Source organism: Corvus hawaiiensis, chromosome 27 (genome assembly GCF_020740725.1).
Source record: "Corvus hawaiiensis isolate bCorHaw1 chromosome 27, bCorHaw1.pri.cur, whole genome shotgun sequence".
NCBI lineage: Eukaryota > Metazoa > Chordata > Aves > Passeriformes > Corvidae > Corvus > Corvus hawaiiensis.
The window spans coordinates 2,574,436-2,596,759 of NC_063239.1; the positions used below are offsets into that span (position 1 = coordinate 2,574,436).

The 22,324-nt window shown below is 49.6% G+C and overlaps 1 protein-coding gene across 2 annotated transcripts in view; it reads left to right on the forward strand.

Annotated features, from left to right (window-relative positions):
- The window catches only part of UNC5D (unc-5 netrin receptor D), a 90,967-nt gene that overhangs the window by 24,045 nt on the left and 44,598 nt on the right, over positions 1 to 22,324 (forward strand). For both annotated transcript variants that reach the window (XM_048287365.1, XM_048287366.1), the window contains exons 2-4: positions 13,419 to 13,637; positions 18,225 to 18,368; positions 20,983 to 21,086. In XM_048287365.1, the coding sequence (XP_048143322.1) occupies positions 13,419 to 13,637; positions 18,225 to 18,368; positions 20,983 to 21,086 (467 nt within the window). The remainder of the gene's footprint in view (positions 1 to 13,418; positions 13,638 to 18,224; positions 18,369 to 20,982; positions 21,087 to 22,324) is intronic.

A 22,324-nucleotide genomic window follows, 5' to 3' on the forward strand; every position in this document is an offset into this window, starting at 1 on the left:
CACAACCTGCACCCTGGAATTCCGAATGGGATTTTTCCAGTAGAGCCGCGGCTGCCCCGTGAGCAGGTTGTGGTTGTGGGGTTTAATTCCAGGGGGAAGGAGGGATTTCATCTGCTCTTACAGCCGCTCCTTGCAAACCCCAAAGGCTGCTCCTCACCTCTGCAAAACTCTTCATTGCAAACTCCAGGCTTTGGGATTCGTATCCCAGCACTGGAAATACTGGATGTGCCTGACAATGAATTGTTGCTTGGCTGGGCTTTTCTGGGTTTTGTTGGGGTTTTTTTCCAAGCTGGTCCCGAGTCCTCCTGAAATGAACCCCTGACCACAGAGCGCTTGTAAAATCCAACCTCTGAGCATCCTTTTTTCCTCTTTCACTTCATTTTATGGCCAGATTTTATACCAACATAAGGAAAACTTATTAAATATTCACCATCCAGTGGGCATTATTTAAAAACCAGATCAACGAGGAGGTGACCAGAATGGAAAATCCTCCCAGCCCTGTAAGAAACCCTGCAGCAGAACCCCTTCTCCTGCCCAAGCTGCTTAATTCAGACACGGGGATTTCATGGGGATTTTTTTTCCCCCTCGATATTATTCTTAATTAGCCCTCAAAAAACGAGACAGAATGTGCCTTTGGGGGCTCAGCTCAGCCTAATTAACAGTGTATTCCACCAGATTTTGGGATATTATTGCACTGCTGCTTCTCCCCGTAAGACACACATCCCTTGTTTGTGTAGTTAAGACTCCATGAAACCATAAAAAGGGCTCTATTTTGAACTCCAGAGTTTTCATACCCCTTTTAATGCTGGAAATGGAGCAGCAGAGATGTTTGGGCTGAGTGTCTGAGGCCATTGCAGGGAGCCGTGCCTGTAGATCCGTTTCCAGGATCACAGAGCGTTTAATCCCAGCGGAAGGCATTTATTTACCAAATTAAAAGCACAGTGAGCACAGCCTGGGTGGTACTTCAGCATTTTTTATCGACTCCTCTTCTGCTCCTGTTCACTGATGGAGGATGATGGATGAGCTGAGGGCTGGGCTTTGGCAAAGGTGAAATTCATCTGTGCTGATTTATTCTGATTGATTCTCCTCGAAGAGACAAAACAGCTCCTGGTGTGCCTGGGGGTGTCTGAGCCCGGGGGACCCCGAGGCCTGGCAGGGTCTGTCCCTGCTGGGCTGGCTCAGGGTGGGCACTGTGACAGGGCTCAGGTTTAATGTCCAGCCCAGTGCTAGAGGCAGTTCTGGATGTCCATAAATCCTAAGATTTGTGGTTTTGGTTCCTGGCTTACATAAGACACAAAACCTCACACCAGAGCGGGGCTGGCTGTAACTTCTGTGCTGGTGTGGTCTTTGGTCTGTACTCAAATACCCAGCCCAGTGTCAGCTAGGTGCTGGCTGAGAGCACCCAGAGTGTGACACCCCTGGGATTTGGGGTGGGGAGGCTCTGCTCAAGTCGGGTTGTTCGTGTTTGATTAGATCCTGATGGGAACGCTGCTGCCTGTGCCCGTGGGTTGCATTTCTCACAAGAGATTATGGAGTTCTGTGATGAGGAAAATGACTTCAAAATGTCATAACACTGCCCTGGGAAGGCCTGATGATGTTAATCACATCACTCTTTCCCAACCTCATGTATTTAAGTTCAGCCCAAGGTAACACCACTCATTTTAGCACGTGGGCAAGAGCAAAGACAGTCTCATTTTTACACTGAATGTGTCTCATTTGTACCTGTTGATTTCTCAAGCTGCAGAATGAAAGATGTCTGGATGGAGTCTAAATGTTTTTATATCTTCTTAAAATTCTATAAACCACACGTTAAGCACACGTGAGATCTATCACTGCCCTGTTCCTTGATGCTTTCAGATCTTTTTAGTGAGTCTTTTTTTATGGAAATGCAGATTTTTATCTCTCTGTTGTTTATCTCCTCCTCGTTTCCAACATCAACCCTTGCCGTGATTTTAGCTATTTCCTGCAGCTCATGATTTCATAAATTCCTGTTCAGGCACTGCTGTTCCCTGCAAGACGAGATCAGAGCTGTCAGACTTGACAAATAAATCTTCAAGTCTTGGAACAAAAGGGCTCTGAGTCCCCGAGCAGGCTGTGAGCAGGGGTTAATAATGCTGCGAGAGGATGACTCAAGCAGCAGTGAAGTAACAAGTGATTTTATCATCCTGCAGATATGAAAAGGATATTGTTCACAGGGCACTGGAGCAGGGCTCTTGAATAATTCCCTGCTCTTCCCAGAGCTGTTCCCGTAACAGATGAGCAGAGGGTGCAGCTGGCAGGGGCAGAGCCCGGTTGGGGCTGTTTGCTGCACCTGAGGGGTTCTGCAGGGTCTCAGGGGAGCTGGCACATCCCAGAGGTGCTTCTCCTTCCCTCCCAATGCTGGAATTTGCTCAGAGGAACAGCTGGAGGTGGAGGGGAGCAGGTTTCCGTCCTGGGGCAGGTCTGGGATGGGGTGAATGAGGGCTGGATGGGAGCAGCTCGTTGGGATGGGCTGGGCTGAGTTCTCAGTGTTCCGGGAGTGTCTGTGGGGAGGATCCCTGCTCAGCAGCCTGTCCCTGTCAAAGGCACGGCCCCAGCGATGTTCCCAAGGCTCTTTAGGATCAGTTGGCGTTCAGAAGCGAGATGAAACCCTCGACACTTTGTTCTGCCTCCAAACAAAGCCCGGGGATGCCTTTGTCTCTGACAGGCCATCTGAGCTGATGAGGGAGGGCTTTGTACATTATTAATAACGAGATTGTCACCAGTGTCGTTCCTCTCTGTTCTCGGCTCCCAACATGAACCGCGGGAGCGTGTGTTGCTCTGGCAGAGCTGCTGCCAGGAGTGACAAAGTGCTGAGGGCTCCCAGTCCTAGAAAACATTTGCCACCCTTTGTTGGAGGTGTTTGTGTGCGTGTAGCGGGGATTGCGTTGTCTGTGCGTTGTTGTGTCTCGCTCTGTTCCTTGCGATGCTGATCAGTGGGATCCAGCTGGGAAGCAGCAGGAATTTGAAGTTTTCCAGCACGGACGCGTTGCAGGGAGCCCGTTCCATCAGAGCAGCTCCCCGTGCTGCTGATCCCAAGGGAGAGGCACAGGGAATGTGAGATGGACTCCAGCTCTCCCTCGCGTGTCTGAACCAAATCCCGTTGAAGAGTTAAATATTCTGTCGGGGTGTCAGCATTTGGGGGGCTCAGACACCCCCGGCACTCCCGGAGTGCAATCCACAGATTCGCCAGGCTTGGCAGAGGAGCTCGGCACAAGCTGCGAGTCAAGCATGTGCTCCAATCTCATTGACTTTTTAAAAACAGTCTGAGAGCTGCTCGCAGCTGAATCGGAGCCTCGGTGCTGCCTCGCTGTCACCGGCTGGGGGTTATTTTTAGCTGCTCACACAGCACCAGGAAAGGGAAGGTTCCAGACAGGGTTTGGATGGGGCTGGAGGAGCTGAGCCAGCCTCACCTGCCCTGAGGGTGGGAGAGCATCGGGAAAACAGGGATTGGTGGGAATGCAGCAGGGTGTGAACGTGCTGCTGCTTCACGTGGGGAATGATGGAATCAGGGGCAGATTGCTGGATCAACAGCCTGCTCTGGCTGTTGGCCCAGCTGGGCTGAGCTGCAGCGGGAGCAGCTCCCGGAGGAGTTGGTCCCTCACCCGTCACTGAGGGATGACATTTATTACACCCAGTAAAGCCCCCCGTCTCCCACCACTGAGGAACGCCACTTAAACATCATGTTCGGGGAGCTTGAAGGAGATGGATTGTAATGTCATACTCCATAGTTTTTGACATGCTGGGGGAAAAAGAATGGGAGCGTTGTGGGATGTTATTGCTGCTTTTTGTTCTGAGAGCGGCTGGTGAGTTGTGAGAGCGCAGAGGTGGCCGCTCACCCTCTTCCCTTGCCCTGTTAGGGACAAAAAAACCCCAGATTTTCATCAGGTTTCCAGCTCTGGGTGTTATAAAAATCCACAGCATTCAGTCCCAAGGTCTGTATTTCATATTTCTGAGCCATTCTGGGTTCAGCCTGTGGGTTGCATTACAGGGAGCGACGCTGCTTCACCAGCCAGCAGCCTCCACTTCCAAATTGGAATATTCCCGCTCCTAGTGGCACGAAAACGCCTGCAAATGGGTGCTTGTTCAACATAAAAATTACCAGCAATTTGAGGATAAGTTATGGAGGATGTAATGCCTTGTATTACAAGGAGTGTGGTTCAGGAAAATTGAAGTGTGAATTGGAATCAGAAGGGGCGGCTTTGTTCTCTGCCAGGAGTTCAGTCCTGACCAAGACCTGAGGAAAATCACTGCCCTTCCTTCCCCAGCGCCTTTTATCTGCTGGAAAAGCTGTTTGGGTCGTGGTGTTCCCTTTCCCACGCAGAAAAGAAATAGGGGTTGTTAACTGAGCAGGAGCTGGGGAGATTCTGATTTTGTGGAGTCCAGAAAAAAGGAAAAGTGAAAATATTCCTTTAGAAATCAACCCAAAATCTCACCCTCAAAGTTTCTTCCAGTCTTAGGGGATGAACAAAGTGTTCTCAGGGTGCTGGGCTGGCCCTTCCTGAAATGCTGAAGCAAAGGGGGCCGGTGTTCCCTGACCCCACAGGCAGGAATTTTTCCTATCAGTAAATGCTGGAGATCCTGGAGCTGGTGACACCTGCAGGCCCCTTTGTGGAGATCTGGAAAATTCCATAGAATTTCGTAACATTTGTAAAAACATTTGTCATAAAAGCCTTGTAGAGATTCTGCAAAAGATCAGAAACTGCAATATTGAGTAAAATTGCTCGAAACCAGGCTGAAAATGGGGAAATTCATGGAAGAGGCAGCTGGGACACTGGGGAGGGCTTTGGTTTGAGGGGAGGGAGGGGAAGGGTGGGTGAGTTTGGGTTCTCCAAGGTGTGCATGTGGCGGCGTGGGGATCTCAGTGCAGGGAATGCGGCTGGGAAACGAGGATCCTTTGGAATCCAGATCCCCCCGTGCGTGTTTGCAGCACGAGTTCCTCTGCAGAGCCAGCAGCTGTAAATCTGCCGGGTCTTTAACATGACAAAAGCAGCCCCAGCCTAAAATGCCCTTCTCCGTGAGAAGCAGCATGGAGCAGGATATGGAAAAGATTTCTCACAAAGTAGCTTGTGATTCAGATGGAAAATGTCAGGTTTTGAAAATTATTAATCTTTGTGCTGCACAAAACTGTCAGCTGTAGGGGCGTTCGGTGTGGGAGGTTCCTGCGGGAGAGCATTTCCAAATGGGGGCTTTTTTGGGGCTGTTTTTCTCTTTCCCTTTGTTTTTTCGGGGATTCTTTTGTTCCTTCCCCCACGGGGGGCTGAGTAAACAGGCAGCTGAAGCTCCCGATCGGGACAGCAGCAGAAGTGACAGGGAAGGGAGGTGAGGTGGTGACAGCAGAGTCAGGGGAGTGTCACCACCCCGGGCTCTGATTCACTGGGAGGGAAATGGAGCGGGGGGGATAACGGGGAATGAGTTAAGAGACGGGTAAACAACTGCCTGGGGGATGGTTCTGGGCAGATCCCTCACAGAAATGGGATTGGGGTGGGGGATGCTGCCCCAGCCCTGAGCTGGGCACGTCCCAGGCGGGTCTGTCCTGCTCACCCCGGCAGGGTCTGGAGGGGCTCAGCACCCTCTGGGCTGGCTTCAGCCAGGGAAAAAGGGGGAAAAGTTCCAGGAAAGGCCCGTGGGAGGAAGCCCTGACTGTGAGGGTGTCCCAGGGAGATCGGGAGCAGGCAGCGAGGTTTTCTCTCCCTTCCAAACCAGGGGCAGCTCTTGGGGATAGTGGGGTCGGCTTGGCTTGGCTTTGCTGTCCCGTTTCATGTGGGACATCTTTGCTTTCGTTGCTTTATCCAAAGTTACTTGATTGGAAAGGGAAGAGTGAAAGAAGAATTGCAAAATATTCCCTTATCCAAACAATTAACACCACAGAAGTCTGATCATGTCCTAGTGCAGAAAACAGCTGCTGGGAGCTCCAGTAACAGAAACAAATCCAAATGCCTCACAGGTCTGGAGCAATATTACAGTGCCAGGATGCTTCACTGGTTAATTTTAACTGCATGGAGGCCGTGTTTTGGGAGCTATTTGCAGCTGAATACCCTGAAAAAGCACAAAATGAGCAGCCAGAGCAGGCTGGTCCCTGCGTGTGGAACCCAAAACCGCTCCAGTGCCCAGAGCACAGCTCCCCCTCCTTGGTTTGCCGTGTTCAGCTGCTGCAGTCACGATGTTAAAATATTCCTTAAGTGCCACTTGTTGCTCTGATGGAGTTTACAGAGAGATCTAAAAATCTGGAGCTCACCCTCTCTGCATGTGTAGAGAACATCAATTAATTGGATCTTTCCTGTAGTAAGGGACACTGGGTACTTCAAAAGCTGGACAGAAATCCCAAATTGGTTTTGTAAGAAAAAACATTATAAAATTTTACATCCCAAACTGCGTTGTTTAACTGCAGATAAAGTTTGTTTCCCCAGTCACAATGAAATAAAATTACAGAATATGAAGATCCATCATTAAATTTAATTTGTGCAAAGTGCAGCAAGGACTGGAAATGCCTGAAAAAACAGCTCATACGTGATATTACAGGAATTTGGGGAATCTGGTATTCTTCACCTCTAAACTCATATTTGAATTGGGCACTGTATGTTGGAATTACGTCTATTAATACTTAATGGTCCCAATTTTCTCAGCAAGTCGGAGTTACCTGAAGGAGCAGAAAGAGCTGCAGCACTCCTCAGTCCAGTTTTAATGAGCTCATCAGGGATTTAAGGCTCAGTTGTTGAGAATTGCACTGTGATGTCTTACTCGGCCACTGAGTGTCCCTAAATTGTAATTTCATCATTTACTATTGCCGTGGTCTCAAGCTCTCAGCATTGGAATAAAGGCCCCATTTCTGGAGCTTGGTTTCTCACTCAGCCTGCATGAAATGAAGCTGAGTTTCTCTCTGAGCTCCTGTTGTGGGGTTTTTTTTCCAAATGAGCATTTCCATATCGTTGTCTCAGTAATTAAGGTTAACTGAACCCACATCTCATCAGAGACACAGCTCTGGGAGCAGGGCAGGAATCCACATGAGCAGGTGAAACATGACATTTTTAGTAGGAGGGGAGTTAATCTGGGGAGTCCCCTCCTTCCCTCGTTCATCCATTTCTCCTGGAAGCTGCGGTTGTCCGCGCTGGGCAGGGGGCTGTGGTTTGATTTCAGCCTGGGAGGACGCTCGGGGTGAACTCTGTGCTCTGCAGGCACTCTGCTGGGCAATAAATGGGATTTTTGATAGTTCTGGACAGAAATGCTCCATTCAGGGCTCCTGGGGAGGAATTGTTGGGTCATTCATTGAGCGGCAGAGCAGTGTCCCCAGGAGAAGGGGCAGGGCAGGGTCGTCACTGGTGTCACTTTGGACACTGCGGGGCTGTGCTGGAGCTGCTGGGTGGTCCCTGAGGGATGGAGCCTCCTCTTGCCTCTGTTTCTGGATCTCCCCTGGCAGCGATCACAGCCCCTGATCCATCCAGGACAGCCCCTGGCTCTCATTTCCTTGGTACCTTTATACATAAATCTAAAATAACCCCAGGAGGGCAGTGATTCACGGCTCATTCCCCATTCCCCGTGTGTGGAACCGGCTCTGGCTAAAAACAGGGATCTGTGGGAGGGGAAGTTCCTTTTGTGCTGGGAATTGTCCTGGTGCAATCGGAAAGTGGCGATTCCAGCCCCCCAGTCCCCGTTTTCCAGGCTGTAATTCCCTCCTGGCAGGGGCTGATGGTGGAGTTTGATGCTCAGCAAGGTCACTGTGCTCGGGAGAAGTTTGAGACTCCTCACACACCCCGTGCTGGGGGATTTTTAGTTACAGATCCATCTGTTTGGGATGCTGGAGAATCCTTTTCCTTTTAAAGATTTATATTGCTTGCATGCTGCTCAAAGAAAAAAAAATCTAGATTGTTAAATAAATGTATGAACGGGTAAAAGATTCTTCAAGTTCGTAACTCCCTTAATATTTAATAAATGCAATATATCATTTTTATAAATATGTATAGCTCAGATATAAATAAATTTAGGATCCAGAAGGGATTACAGTGGGATGCACATTCATCTCTGTGGCACAGGAAGGGCCAGGAATGTTTTATCAACAAATTAATCCTCGCTGGGGAAAATAAATGCCCTCCCCTGCTGCAGCCTGGGATGGGGTGGTTGGTGGAAATTCCTTTAATGAATTCCATGGGACTGGAAGTGCAGCCCTGCATGGAGCTCCAGAGTAATTCTGGCAGAGTCAGAGGGGAACGAAGGCTGGAATTTGTGGGTAAAGGTGGGATAATTTAAACTTCCCTCTATTTTACAGGAATAAAGGTGTGAGTGAGTGGTGCCTCTGCCAGGGGCGCAGGGATTGAGCAAGGACTTGGGAGCTTTGGGAGAGGAGACTGGAAAGAAGGAGAAGGGAGGACTGGGAAAATGGCCTCACTCAGGGGCAGAAAAGCCTTTCCAGAGGAGCAGTTCTGTGTGTGCCAGAGCAGCCACAGCCCCGTTCCGGTGACACCCGGGGCCTCTGTTGGTGCCACTCTCAGGCGGGCTCTGTGTGAGGAGCGATTTGGGTGACAACGTTGGTGCTGCTGGTGGTGAGAAGCTGGGGCGAAAAGGGGCTGTGGGGGAAAAAGTGCCAGAAATGGGAGTCCTGGGGGGACAGAGCTTTTCTGCTCCATGAGGGACCCTGGGTGTGCTCCTGGCGGGGAGAGGAGGAGCTGGCCAAGCCTTGGCTTCCCTTCCAGGGACAGAGGAGAGTCCAGGCTGTGGCAGGGGCTGCTCCCAGCTTGTCTGTCCCTCTCAGACAGCCCCAGCCCTGATTCCAGGCAGTGTTTGTCCCCTTCCCTTCCCCACAGTCACTTCCAGGCTGGCTCTTGAGCCACAGGGAATGGAGGGAATGTCCCCAGGTGTGCTCAATCCATGGTCCCAGCTGGAGGAGCCCAGGTGCAGAGGTGGAGGTCTCGAGTGGCAGCCCCAGTGGGTGTCTCACCTTGTGCACTCGGCAGGAGAAATGAGATTTTTAACACCCAGATAAGCGGGGTTCGTTTGCGCCTGAAGATTCCCAGCACGCTGCTTGCGCCTGATGATATCCCAGATTTATTTCCACAACTTATTGCACATTCATTTTTTGGAGTTTCCATTGTGAAAAATTGCCGGGAGGGATGGATTTTGTCTTCCTCAGCTGGCAGAACAATTTTCCACCTGTCGCCCAAATATTTGATGGGAAGGATTATGGCAGAGCCGCTGGAAGTTTATACTTTATATCCATGGGAAGTGGGAGGGTCTGGAGAAGTTAATGCAGATATCAGAGGCTGGATTGCCGAGGTGGAGCTGCAGCACTTGTGAGTCCCAGCGTGGGCTGGGAACTGGGGAGAGACTGACGGAAGCACAGGAATGAGCTGGGCTGGGTGCTGGGGTTTTACAGAATCCCTGGCTCCCCACCAGGGCTCCATGGACGTGCTGGGTTTATTGGGAGTTCATTGATTTACTGAGGGTTCATTGATTTCTTACGGGGTTCATGGGTTTATTGAATGTTCATTGGTTTATTGAGGGTTCACCGATTTACTGAGGGTTCGTTGGTTTATTGAAGGTTCATTGATTAATTGAGGGTTCATTAATTTATTGAGGGTTTATTGATTAATTGGGGGTTCATTAAGTTATTGAGGGTTTATTGATTAATTGAGGTGTTCATTGGTTTATTGAGGGTTCACTGATTCATTGAGGGGTTCATTGGTTGTTGATAGTTCATTGATTAATTGAGGGCTTTTTGATTAATTGAGGGCCTCATTGGTTTATTGAGGAGTTCATTGGTTTATTGAGGGTTCACTGATATATTGAGGGTTTATTGATTTATTATGGGGTTCATTGATTTATTGAGGGTTCACTGACTTACTGAGAGTTCACTGATTTATTGAAGGATTCACTGATATATTGAGGGGTGTTCCTTGTAGGGAAAATGTCACTATGCAGTAAAAAATCCACTGTATTATTGGGCAAAGGCATTTAAAGTTCATTAATGAAACCAAATCTGGCTTTTTGCTGTACAGCAGCCAGGAAAAAAAAATCAAGAATCCTGCTAAAAGCATTAAAGAACTAGGAATAAATGGAGATGAGCAAGCTGGTGTGGTGGAAGATTCCCTGCCCGTGGCAGGGGTGGAATGGGATGAGCTGGGAGGTCCCGGTGGAGTGGGGCTCCTCAGGATTTGGTTCTGTGTCTCCTAGTCTCTCCTGTGGCTCTCCTGTGCTCAGTCCTTGCTAAATACCCTGTCCTGGGGCGCCAGCAAATCCCTGAGCCAGGGGAAACAACAAAGGCTTTAAAGGATTCCACGTGGGCAACAAAATCTGCCATTTCCATCAATTTCTGAGCGACTTCCAAAAAACGCACTTTGCGTGGGGGCCGGGGTCATCTGATTAAGCAAATGTAGGCAAATCTCACCGAGTTGCTTCTCTGACTGAATAATGACTCAAATTTCATCATGGAAACGGTTCCAGGCAGGAGGAAATTCTCTATTCTGAAACAGGCTTTTTATTTTTCCATCCCCTGACTTCCCTGGCAAGCTGAGCACACGAGGGAAAGGCACTTGACTTTATTTGGTGCTGGAGGAAATCCTGGCCCCAGGGGGTTAAAGTCCAGCAGGAATCAGAGGTGTTGGATACGTGGAAGGGGAGGAATGTGAATATTTGGAATATTGGCCATCTCCAGTTGTGTTTCTGCTCCTGAATGGGCCTGTCCCAAGGAGGGATTGGGATGTTCAGCTGGGAAAAGACTTTTTCCTTCTGGATTGGGGGCAGAAAACATCCAAACCAGCAGGAAATAACCCAGTGCTGCTGCCAGGATTTGTAAATTCAGGGGGCTTGGGAAGAGGAGGCCAAGGGGGAGGAATTCCTGAGCAGGACAAGGAGGTTGGAGGGAACTGGGATCGGTTTTATGTGGGAATGGCCCCTGAATGGAGGAATCGCTTCAGGGCAGTCAGAGAAATCAGGAAAAACCCAACCCCCCAGGCAGAGAGGGAAAGCAGCTCCCTCTGCTCCCGGGGCTGCAGGGTCAGAGAGGGAGGAAGTCAGCCCCGTCTGGGACTTCTAGAGCTCTGTTTTTCTGGTACCACCAAAGTGTAAAACGGGTTGTGTTTAGAAACCTGGGAAAAGTCCTTGCACAATTTATTGTCGGATTTGTTTGCATTTATCATTATTTACGTGGCTTGTTTGGGGCACTTCTAACTTTTGGGGGTTTTTTAATATAGAAAGATAATGCTGCCGACTTTAAATAATTCATAATTTGAAAAAAAAAGTTCAGAACTCACAGTTTTTCATTGGTTTAAACATCTCATTTTAACATCTAAATTACCCTAATCAGTTTTGAAATATTGACTCATCCCTGTCTGTTGCTGTCCACATTTCCTAATATGCTCTGACAACAGCAGTGTGTTTATTCCAGAGAAGAATTTAATGTTTGTTCCTGACTTTTTTTTTCCCCCTCCTTTCTTTCTCATTTCTATTATTGTCATAAAAAGATTTAAAGTCCCTTTTGGCCTCGTGTGCAGAGCATAAAACACAAAACCCTTCCTGAAAGGTAATTTTCCAGGAATGAAAAGCACAAGAATTGTGTGTCAGGCTTTGCTCCTCTGTCATTTGCTGCTGCTACAAAACAGCTTTTTTTGTGTAGCTCCGAAGGGCCTGAATCCCAAAACCTGACAAGGAAAACATCGGGGATTTGCAGTCAGCCCCTGGGAAAGTTCCAGCAGCTTCCAGGGGAATTTGAATTCGAGTGAGGGCACAGCAAAGGTGATCACAGAGGGAGAGGAATTAAGGTAAAATTCTGAGTATTAAGGGCACTTTGGGAGAGGCTTTGCTCTGCTCAGCAGCTCCTGCAGGTAAATGGGTAAAATGTTATTTATTCGGGAATGTTGTGCTGATTCCACCTGGAGCATGAACGTCCCGCAGAAAGCAATGCCTGGGTGAGGCTGCTGGGGACGGGAAGCCATTCCTGCCTGTGTGTGCTGGGGCCTTGGCTGGCTGGATTTTCAAAGGAAAACGATGAAGATGCTCCTGGATTTACCTGATCATGTGAAAGGATTTCCTTGGGAGGGAGCCATTCCCAGCCCCAAAAGCTCCCTGACACCCCACAAAAAGCCAGACCACACAATCCAGACAAGACCTGCTGGGAAAAATTCACCCTGGATTTCAGTGGGGCTGGGATTTCCTCCTCAGTGCCTTGCCCTAAATAGCAAATTCAATGGAATGGCGCAGGGTCAGGGGAAGTTCTCCAGCTGGGTGATCCTTGTGGGCTCAGCTGCTACTCTCCCTGCGCACGGGGGGTGCTGCTGCCTTGTGGAGCCTTGACGGGAGCCTGGGATTTCCCAAGCCCCTCTGAAATCTCATCGTGACGTTTTTTGTTATTTCCCGTAAAGCTGGGATTTAATAAAGCCTGCAGGGACGCAGCGTTACTGGAGATTGACGGGATGGAAATGGGCGTCAGCGTTCAGGAGTAGAGCGCTGAAAGTTCTGATAATATTTTATAAAGCACCCCGAGAAGGGGTTTAAAGCACGGAACTCGTTTGAAGGTGGCTGTGATTTCCCAGCACAGCTCGGGGAGTGTTTGCACACACAGAGCTCCGTGCTGAGGGACAGCTACCTGGATTTAACAGAAATAAAACAACGTTCTCATCATTCTGTCATCTCCCAGACACGGGAAGGGTTCAGTTTTCCTTCACAGCACCACAACTTCCCTCTCATCTGCCTTAATTTCATTGCTTTGGGTTCAGTCAGATCTCTCGTGCCCTCAGCTACTTCCTCTCTGATCCCGGGCTCCCTTCATCCTCACACGTCTCCTCTGTTATCCAGACTGGGTGTGCTCAGTGCTCTCTGATCTTCCTTCAGAAATCAATCCCCTTCCCACTTAGATTTGTTGCTTTCCTCTGAATTTTCGCCAAAAACTGACGGAGTACTGAAATAAATTCCAGCATTGCTGGAGATCAATGGGAATTTCCCAGGTTTGACAGGAGCAACGAGGATTTGACTGGATGGGAGTTGTTAGAAAATCAGAGCCTCTCTTCCAGAGCCTCTGGAGTTCAGGAACTGAGGCACCCAGGCTCATCCCCTGCTGGAGGAATGCCCTTGGCCCCTGATGGCAGCTGAGGATCAGAATTCTGAGAGGATGTGTAGAAGTGGTGAAAACTTCTACGTTCACATTCTGCAGCTTCTGAACCCTCAGTTCCCAGTTTTGGGATGGTATTGATGCTGTTTTGTGTTTGACAGTCCTTACACTTCAGTTATTTGATTTCTTTCCTCTGTGTGTGTGTCCTTGCAAAGCCCAGCCTGGCAGCCGCTGAGCTCTGCAGGTGCTCCCGGGGTAAAACCGATCTTAAATAAGACCCAAAGTGGATTTTTCACTCCAGCAACAAAACGAGACGGTGGAAAAAACCACGAAAAATGTGAATTTTCCTGTCGATGCCTTTCAGGAAATGAGAACAGCGAGTCCCTGCCCGAGTCCATCCCCTCCGCCCCGGGGACTCTGCCCCATTTCCTGGAGGAGCCGGACGATTCCTACATCATCAAGAGCAACCCCATCGTGCTGCGCTGCAGGGCCGTGCCCGCCATGCAGATCTTCTTCAAGTGCAACGGGGAGTGGGTGCACCAGAACGAGCATGTGTCCCACGAGAGCCTGGACGAGGCCACAGGTGAGCCAGGAGCCATGTCCGGGATAGATCCCTAACCCTGACCCTAAGCCTGACCCTGACCCTAACCCTGACCACGCCAGGGAGCTCTGCAGGGAACTGGGGTTCCTCTGTTTCAATTTGTAGCAGGAGCTGGAAATAGGGAAACTGCAGTTCTTATGGGATTCCTGCTGGGTTGAGCCCCGGAGTTGCCCCCAGCCAGGGCAGGAACTGGGGTGGGAATAACCCAACCAGGAGAGATCCACCGTGTCCAGCGCGTGTGGAAGAGAAGAAAATGAGAAGGGAGAGATTTGGGAGTGGTCAGATGTGATCAGCTGCAAGCAGTGCCTGTATCTTTTGTCATTTAGCAGCGTCCTGATAAGTATTGCACACCAATTTAATGCTGTGCTCCACAATGCTGGGTGTTATTGCTTTTCTCCCCTCTCCAATCCCAGCATTGCTAGGCAACCCCCAGCCTTGGCAGGAGCTCTGTGTGTACAACACCTTCTCCAGCAACACAAGAAATCCCTTTTTTAGAGGCAAAAATGCCATTTAAAAAGAAGTTGCACCTCCTAAAGTAGTGCTTGGCATTCTTTTGAAGTGACACATTCTGAAGAAATTTCGTATTAGAGGGGTTTTTTTTATAAATGCTAATCTGAATGAATTTTAATTTTTTACAGTTACCTTTTCAGAAATAATTTAATAGGCATAACCTTTACTTCTAAAGGCCCTGCTGAATCAATATGGGAGAAATGTCATCCCTAAAAGCTTTCCTTCCATATGGTTACAGAAAATCTCTCTGTGAGTGCTGCAATTATGTTTTCTAAGCTTTGGGTTAATAACAGAATAAACCAAGATTGGTAACAGGAGCTTAAGGTTGAGGTTTGAGACTCAGAGGAACAGGGTTGGGATCACGGAATGGTTCGGGTTGGGAGAAACCTTAAAATCCACCCAGTTCCAGCCCTTGCCACGGGCAGGGACACGTCCCCTGGCCACACAAACGCTGCAGGGTCGAGTTTATTAGCCCAGGGGTGGAGGTGCCCCAAAGGTCAGGACCCCAAAAACCAGCGTGGTGCAGGCAGGGCAGGGTCCAGGTGTTCCCAAAGTGCCAGAGTGGGCCTCAGAATGGGCACAAAAATGCAGGGAGAGGCAGCACTGAAGGGAATTCTCTCACCATGATCCATACCCACAGCCAGGAATTAGTTTGGAACTCCTCAGCCTTCAGTGAGCAGCAGCCTGTTGGGGTTTTTGGCATTAATGTGCAATGCCCTCATTTCTGGAGTCCAGTCTGGCGCACAACCGAGTCTGTCCCCAAGCACAGCGCGGGTCCCGCTGCCCTGGGGGCTCCAGCTGGGAACAACTGCACCGGGATTTGTGCCAAAAATTGGGCTTTTGGTTAAAGGGGGGGTTCCAGGGCCTCACTGCACTGAAGGGCTCCGTGCCTCTCCATCCTTCCAGTGCTTGTGTGGGATCAAAATTCCAAGAGGATGTGAGGAAGTGGTGAAAAATAGCAACCAGAACCCCAGACCGGAGCAGATTTGGTGCTGGATGAAGGGAATGTGTCTGAGCACCTGTGTGGGTTCCTGGCAGAGGGGCTGCAGTGCCACTCGGGGGTGTCCCAAGGCAGGGTGTGCCCTGTCACCCTGATGAGCACTGAGCCCCATTTTTCATAATTTTGGTTTTATGGCAGGGGAATAAAAACCTCAGAGTAGCCCAGGAGTGTCTGTGAGCCCGTGGAGCAGCAGCAGGAGAGGGAGGGTTTTGTAGGACACTGCTGCTGTCTGGGAACGTCTGGAAGGCTTTGCCTGAAGTGTCCCTGTGGTGGTTTTGCTGCCCTGCCTCTGCTTTTCCTGTTTATTCCCAAACGTGGCAGAGCAGGGACTTTGTTCTCATCAAGGGAGAGCCGAGCTCGTGGACGCTGCTGTGATGGAAGTGTGATAGTGAGGGGCTGGTGAATCCCCTCGGCTGCATTTCCTGCACACTGCCCTGGACACTCCAGAACCTGCACAGGTATTTCAGGTCGGGGTTTCAGCAGAGGCTCGCAGAGTTTCCTTGTCTGATAACTGGAAGGATTACAGCAATAACTGCTGTCAGTGTTTTTCTCATTTAAACAAATAAAGCTAACAAATGCTGAAGTTCTCTGCAGTTCTGTTATGTTTAGTACACGGAGAGCAATTATTCATCTGCTGCCATCGTCGGTCTGCGTGCAGCTCGAGCATCCAGCAGAGCCCATTAGCATATCAGTGCCACAGCCAGCACTTGATATTCTGCACGGCTCTACTGTAAAACAAAAGATGATGGTTCTAATTTGCACAATAATTTAAAGGGTTGGGCTCGCAGTGCTTATTAGAGTTATTGAAGTCGCAGGTAAAATGTTGCTGTTGTTTATGAGGTGCCTGGTTTTATTTGCACGGATTTTTCACCCATTGTCACTCCCCATGAACGATTTTCCCGGCATTTCTCGAGGTGCAGAGGGGAGGTGGATGTGTTTGCTGGTGAAATACAGGGGTGATAAATGAAGAATATTCCTCTCCTCCCAATAGGTTTGCTTTCTGTCGTTGTTCCTAAAACAAATGAAAATAGATGCACTTTCTCCATAAACAAAGCATTACTTCCCCCAAACACCCCAGGTTCTCCAGAGGTCCCGTCCAACCCCAGCAATTCCGAGATTCTGCAGTTTTGGATGCATTTATTTTGTCTATGGGTAAATTGGGAGGCCTTTAAGAGGATCTGAATTCCTACCTGGCCCGTTCTCAAAACGCTGAACTGCCAGCTTCCCCAAACCGTGTGCTCTTTGTTTGCCACATTAAATACAGGCTGATTTATAGATTAATTAAACGCCGTGTCAATGAAAGGAAGAGCCAGGCTGGAGAATATTCCGCCTTAATAAATCTGGAGCTGTAAATGCCTGAATTCACTGACGCCTGCTCAGAAATTTGCAGCACCCAGGAGCCAAGAAATGGCTTCAGCTTCTCCAAAATTCATCATCAAGTGATGATTTTTTGCTTGGTGTCAGAATCCTGTTGTTGTGAGCAGGGGCTGTGCTGGGGGAGCTCCCACACCTCTGCTTCTCTTTGCTGCTTCCCAAAATCCTCAGAGCAGCTCAGGAGCAGAGGGAGCAGGACCTGGGTGTGTGAGTGGGGTCAGCACAGCTCGGGCTAATCCAGGGAGGGTTTTCCCCTGGGGAAGCTGCTCCTTGGAGGTGGGAATGGCTGGTGGGATCCCAAACCCTCAGCCAGGGCAGCTCTGCTCTGTCAGCAGCACCCAGATCCTCTCTGAGGGAACTCACTGGAGCTTCTCTTACCTTAAACCTGAACGGATCTCTCAGCAAAACATTTTTGTGCCAGAATCCAAGGATTTATGGCTGGCAGAGCTGGGATGGTTTTGTTGAGGGGGTGCATTTTCCTGGCAGGGTCTCTGGCAGAGCCTTTGTTCCTCAGGGTTTGTTGTCACCGTGTCAGAAAATAAAGGGAGGCTTTGTAAACAGCTTTGTTGAAAACAGCACCAACACGGGGAAAACAAAATGTAAATAAAAGCAGCCAGGTAAACTGTGTTTGTTTGTTGCAGGGGGAATAAATATTTGAGGGGCTGAAGGGATTCTTGAGACAACTTGGGGAGCTGTCAAGGGTCTGTCCCTGTCTTTGGGTTTCATTGTAAGCCAGGCTTAATGAAAAGGAGTAAAAATCCCCTTTGCCTGTTGCTGGAAAAGTATCAAATATTCTGTATTTTTTATAGAATTTAAAGCTTATCTGAGCTTCCCCTCTCTGGAGCATCCCCAGTGAACCCCGTCCCCGCTCTTGCCAGAGGAGCACATTGACTTCCCAGTCCTTTGAGGAGCGGATGCCCAGCTGTTAATGATGCCTGAGATTAAGTGGAAGCCAATTTTTATGGAGTTCAGGTTTAGAATTCTTGCTGCTTTATAAACTCCACAGGCATGAAATACACGGTGAGATTGGGTTTGCCTCCATTTCCAGTGGAGGGGAAATAACTGTCTGGGGACTGCACCGGAGGAGAGAGGAGGAAGAACAAGGAGGGATTGTTTTCTATTTTCATTTAACGTTTTCCTGACTCTCTCAAATGGTTCCCAGTGCCTCTGAACCCGGGTTTGGATTGGATTTCCTCTCCCAAGGCTGTCATGCCGAGGTGGCTGCAGGTCTGAGGAATATCCCAGGGGTGCAGCACCAAAGGCGTGTGAGGCTTCTGGAGGTCTGCAATTTACCTTCAGGCTCTGTCTGAGGGAAATGCTCCTGCTCTGAAGGGCCACGGTGCTCAAGGGAGGTTTTCAAGGGCACGGAGATGTCAGACTGAAAGACATTTTTATTGTGTATGATTGAATTCCAGACAAACATCCTGGGCGAAGGAGGCACCAGAGATGGGGATTCTGAGGGAGGTGTTGAGTGTTGCAAAGACCCCAGCGTCACTCGTGGGACTCAGTGCATTATGACCTGCTCATCTTACAGAGTTTAATTAGTGGCAATTCGTTATTGTGCGAGTAATTACAGCTTTGCCCTGATGGAAAACCTTGTTTTGTTGATTAAAAGGACAGGTTTGGGTCCCCTCGGCCTCACCCCCATGCCTGTCCCTGCTGATCCTCTGCCTCTCCCTGCTCAGGGCTGAAGGTCCGGGAGGTTTCCATCAACGTGACGAGGCAGCAGGTGGAGGATTTCCATGGCCCGGAGGATTACTGGTGCCAGTGCGTGGCCTGGAGCCACCTGGGCACCTCCAAGAGCAGGAAGGCGTCCGTGCGCATCGCTTGTGAGTAAATCCCGCTTTTCTGGGGGGTTAAGGGGTGGGAAGGCTGGGTTTGGGGTTAAATATCCATGGAGGTGGTCAGGCACCTCTGTCTGTACAAACCCTCCCCATGGGATGCTGCAGGAACATCCCAGGAAGCCACAGGTGTCAGCAGAGGAAAAAATATCCCTCCTTTCTTGGGACAAAGCCATCCCAAAGAGAGCCGAGGCTGCCACGGGAACCCTGGCATTCCTGCAGGGCACTGAGCTGGTGTTGGCGAGAACAAATGATGGAGCTGCTGTCCATGGAGACATTTAGGGATGGGGGATGATCTTCCACTTGTGACATCCTTGATGTGCTGTGGCATCGTCACTCAGCACCCACAGACCCTGCTGGGAGCTGCAAAAGGGGGAAATGCACCAAATGCCCCCAGAGGGACAGCAGAGACACAACCCCAAACACAGCTGTCACCGTCCAAGCCTCAGGCCGTTCTTGGAATCAGACCTGGGGTGTTCTCCTGACAGAACCAGAGCCTGACACCAGCAGGGAATTCAGGGATTGCTTCCCCCAGTCTGTGGTGAGCCCTTTCCCGTTAACCCCCAGCTCAGGTCTCCCCTTTGCAGTCCTGGGAAGCCTGCAAGGAGCTGGGAGAAATGTTCCCTGGGAGAGGAGGGCTGGAGCACAGGAGAAGCCCTGAAGGGAGACTTTCCAGGGAGTGTTCCAGCACTTCTTGACAATATAAAATGGTGTCTTCTAACAGGATAAACATTAACGGGATAAAACAAACATTTGTCAGAAGTAAAAGGACGGTGTAAGGAAACCTTCATTTCATTAATGGCGGATTTTTTTTGTTGGCTGATTCAGTCTGAATGTCTAAATACGTGTAAATTCAATTTTTTATTTCACTGCATTAACTGTCATAACACTGAGCTAATAATTCCCCTGCACTGCCGAGCTGAAAGGACCTTTATCTGAATTGAATTTTTATTGACTTTTCTCTGCACTGTGATTTCCCAGCCCCACAAAATGGCAATTTGAGCCAAGCTCAGCAGGAGCAGGAGGAGCCGTGTGCTGGGGCTTTTAAACCCCTCACTGTGGGACCAGTTCTTCTTCCCAGTGCCCCAGAGACCCCATTAACCCCACACTGCTCTGAAGAGGCTCTTCAGCTCAGCCTGGAGTGTTCTGAGGGTGCCTGGAGGCTTTGTGTGGGAGCTGAGCTCCTCTCTGCCCGCTCCTGTGCTGTTCCTGCTCAAAGCTGAGTGTTTTGATGGGAAAAGCAGCAATTCTGGGGGGCAGAGGTGAAGGGGCTCCTCAGGCACAGCAGGAGCTGCAGAGGGAACATCCTGGGGCACGGATTTATGGCTTGGGGAAGACCCTGAGGAGGATCAGGGATGAGACCCTGCAGGTCCAGTCTGTGGCAGAAGCCAGAACATCCTCACAGCGCCCCTGTGCACTGAGGAACCGGCGACTTTACTTCATCCTTTTTTTTTTTATTTTGCACTTAAATCCCCAAGTTTCTGAATTGTGAATCGAGTCCACAGCGTTGCAGCACTTTATATTTCTCCAAAGAAGCAGGTGAGTATTTCTCTGTGATAGTGGGGAAGGCAGAGCAAACGGATCCTGCTCTGTTTTTCATCCTAATAAAGGCATTTGTAGGCACAAGCGCAGCCCGGCTGTTAATGAATGCCTTTTTAAAGAGAGCGCTGGAAAAGATATTGGTTATCTGGGGGGGGAAAATCGACATTAACAAAGAGTCATGGAGAGGAGAGTGCAGGCACTGAGAGCATCTTTGTGCAGCGAGCAGCTGGCTCAGATAAGTCCTCAGGCGTTCTGTAAAATATCTGGGAGCGCTGGGGAGGCTCTGCAGTGCCAGGCTCTGTTTCATCAGGTGTGAGCAAGGCAGGGAGTTGAGTCAGTAAATCCCCACTGTGGAGCCTGAGACAGTGGGGAGGCGATGGGAGTTCCTAATGGAACGCCTCGAGCAGCAAGGCACGTTCCCGAGGCTTTGCTTTGCTTCCACAGCAAGGAGACTCCACAGATTCCTGGACGTGTCTGGGATCCAGTGATCCCAGCTGGATCCAGCTCTCTCCATGTCTGTTCTGGTCTGCCCAGACACCCAGAGGTGCTGCAGCAGCTCTGAGACATTTCTTAATCTCAGTTATCACCTGGGCAGCGGTGTCTGGAGTGGAGCAATTTGTCCCCAGCGTGGAACTAAGGTCACAGGTTGGACCTGATGATCTCAAAGGTCTTTTCCAACCTAGTTCATTCTGTGATTCTGTGAATTGCTCCCAGCCCCTTCCCCCCTCTCCCTGCAGCTTTCGGGGTGAGATGTGAACAGATCAGAGTTATCCGGCACTGCTCTGAGCAGGCCAGGCCTGGAGTCACTCACCCTCGGGATTCCACGTGGTTCCTGCGTTGAGCTCCCCAATTTTTGGGATGGGATGCACGGCTGGAACCTGGGCTGAGGATTCTGGCACTGCTTGTGTCCAACACAGATGGGTTTGGAGAGCGGAGAAATGGGAATGCAGCTGGAGATGATGGGATCCAGGGATCCAGGAGGGTGGCTCAGCCTGCAGTCCCCACGGAGCTTTGGGGCAGGAATGCCAATTGTGATGAATTCTTGTGTCCAACCCTGCAGATCTACGGAAGAACTTCGAGCAAGACCCCCAGGGCAAGGAGGTTCCCATCGAGGGGATGATTGTCCTGCACTGCCGGCCCCCTGAGGGTGTCCCCGCAGCCGAGGTGAGGTTTGGGATGGGGACAGGGGGCACAGGAAAAAGCTTTGGGATGGGGGAAGGATGGGGGAAGCAAAGGGCTCAGCTCCCGTGGGGTGCTGGAGGTGTTGGTCCCAGTGCTCTTCTCCCCCAGAACGCCTCAAGTGTCTTTTTTGGATTTGCTAAGTTTTCAAAAGCATGGCTTTTTATCCAAATTCTGGACTGTTTGCTGAGAAATCCTGGTTTTCAGATGGTTTTCAAGTCCTGTTCTTCCAAACCAAAAGCAGATTGTTGCTTAATTTCCCAGGAATTACTTTTCTCCTCGAAAAACAAGACAGAGAAAAAGGCAAACCTAAAAATATTACAATAAATGGTTGCTGGGGAGAGAAAATCTGCTGCAAGTAATAGTTTGGTGGGGTTTGGCTTAGCTTTAAACAGGCTTTTTGTGATGAGAGCTGGATCTTAACAGGAAAACAACGGGAATGCCTTAAAACGGCAATAACCAGGCTGCTCCTGGAGGGAGAGGTTTGAAGTCAGTCGTGTTTAAAAATCTGCTGCAGGGGCTGTAAAAAACCCAGGGAAATGTTGCATTTCTGATTGCACCCTGCAGTTCTCCCCAGCACCTTCAGGGGAGTGAGAGCAGGGATCACTCAGGGGTTGTTTCTGCCACTTATCCCCAGTGTGGCTGGGGTTGGTAAGAATGGGAGGAAGAAAGGAAAATTAACTCCGGAGAAATGTGTGCTTTTAGTTAATGAGAAGGGTCTGGAGCAGCTGTCCCTGGAAATAAAGAGGAGAAATGCAGAGACACCATCAGGGAGGCAGAAGTGCTAAAGGAGAGGAAAATGAGGCAGAAATGGGCTCAGTGAGTGGCTGGATTGGTATCCAGGTTTCTGGTGTGCATTACTCTGTCAGTCCAATTTCTGCTCCGACCTTCTCCTCGGCTCCGTGGCATTTTCACTCGTTACCAGAAAAATGGATGTTGCATTACAGAGAATTGCCAGAATTGCTGAATGTGCGCTCTGGAAAATGGATCTGTTTTGTAGACAAAACAAACCCCCAAAGGTGTGGCTCCCAAAACAGCCTTGGTCCGTTTGAGTTTTACTGAGGATTTTAGAATTCTTTGAGCTGGCAGCTTTACATTCCCCAGTTAAACAGGGAGTCTGTCTTCCATGGAAGGTAGGAATCATGTCCAATGAAAACCTGACATTTTAATTGCTTGCTCCAGATTAACATGGAGGAGTTCCCAACAAACCCTGATTTACTGCT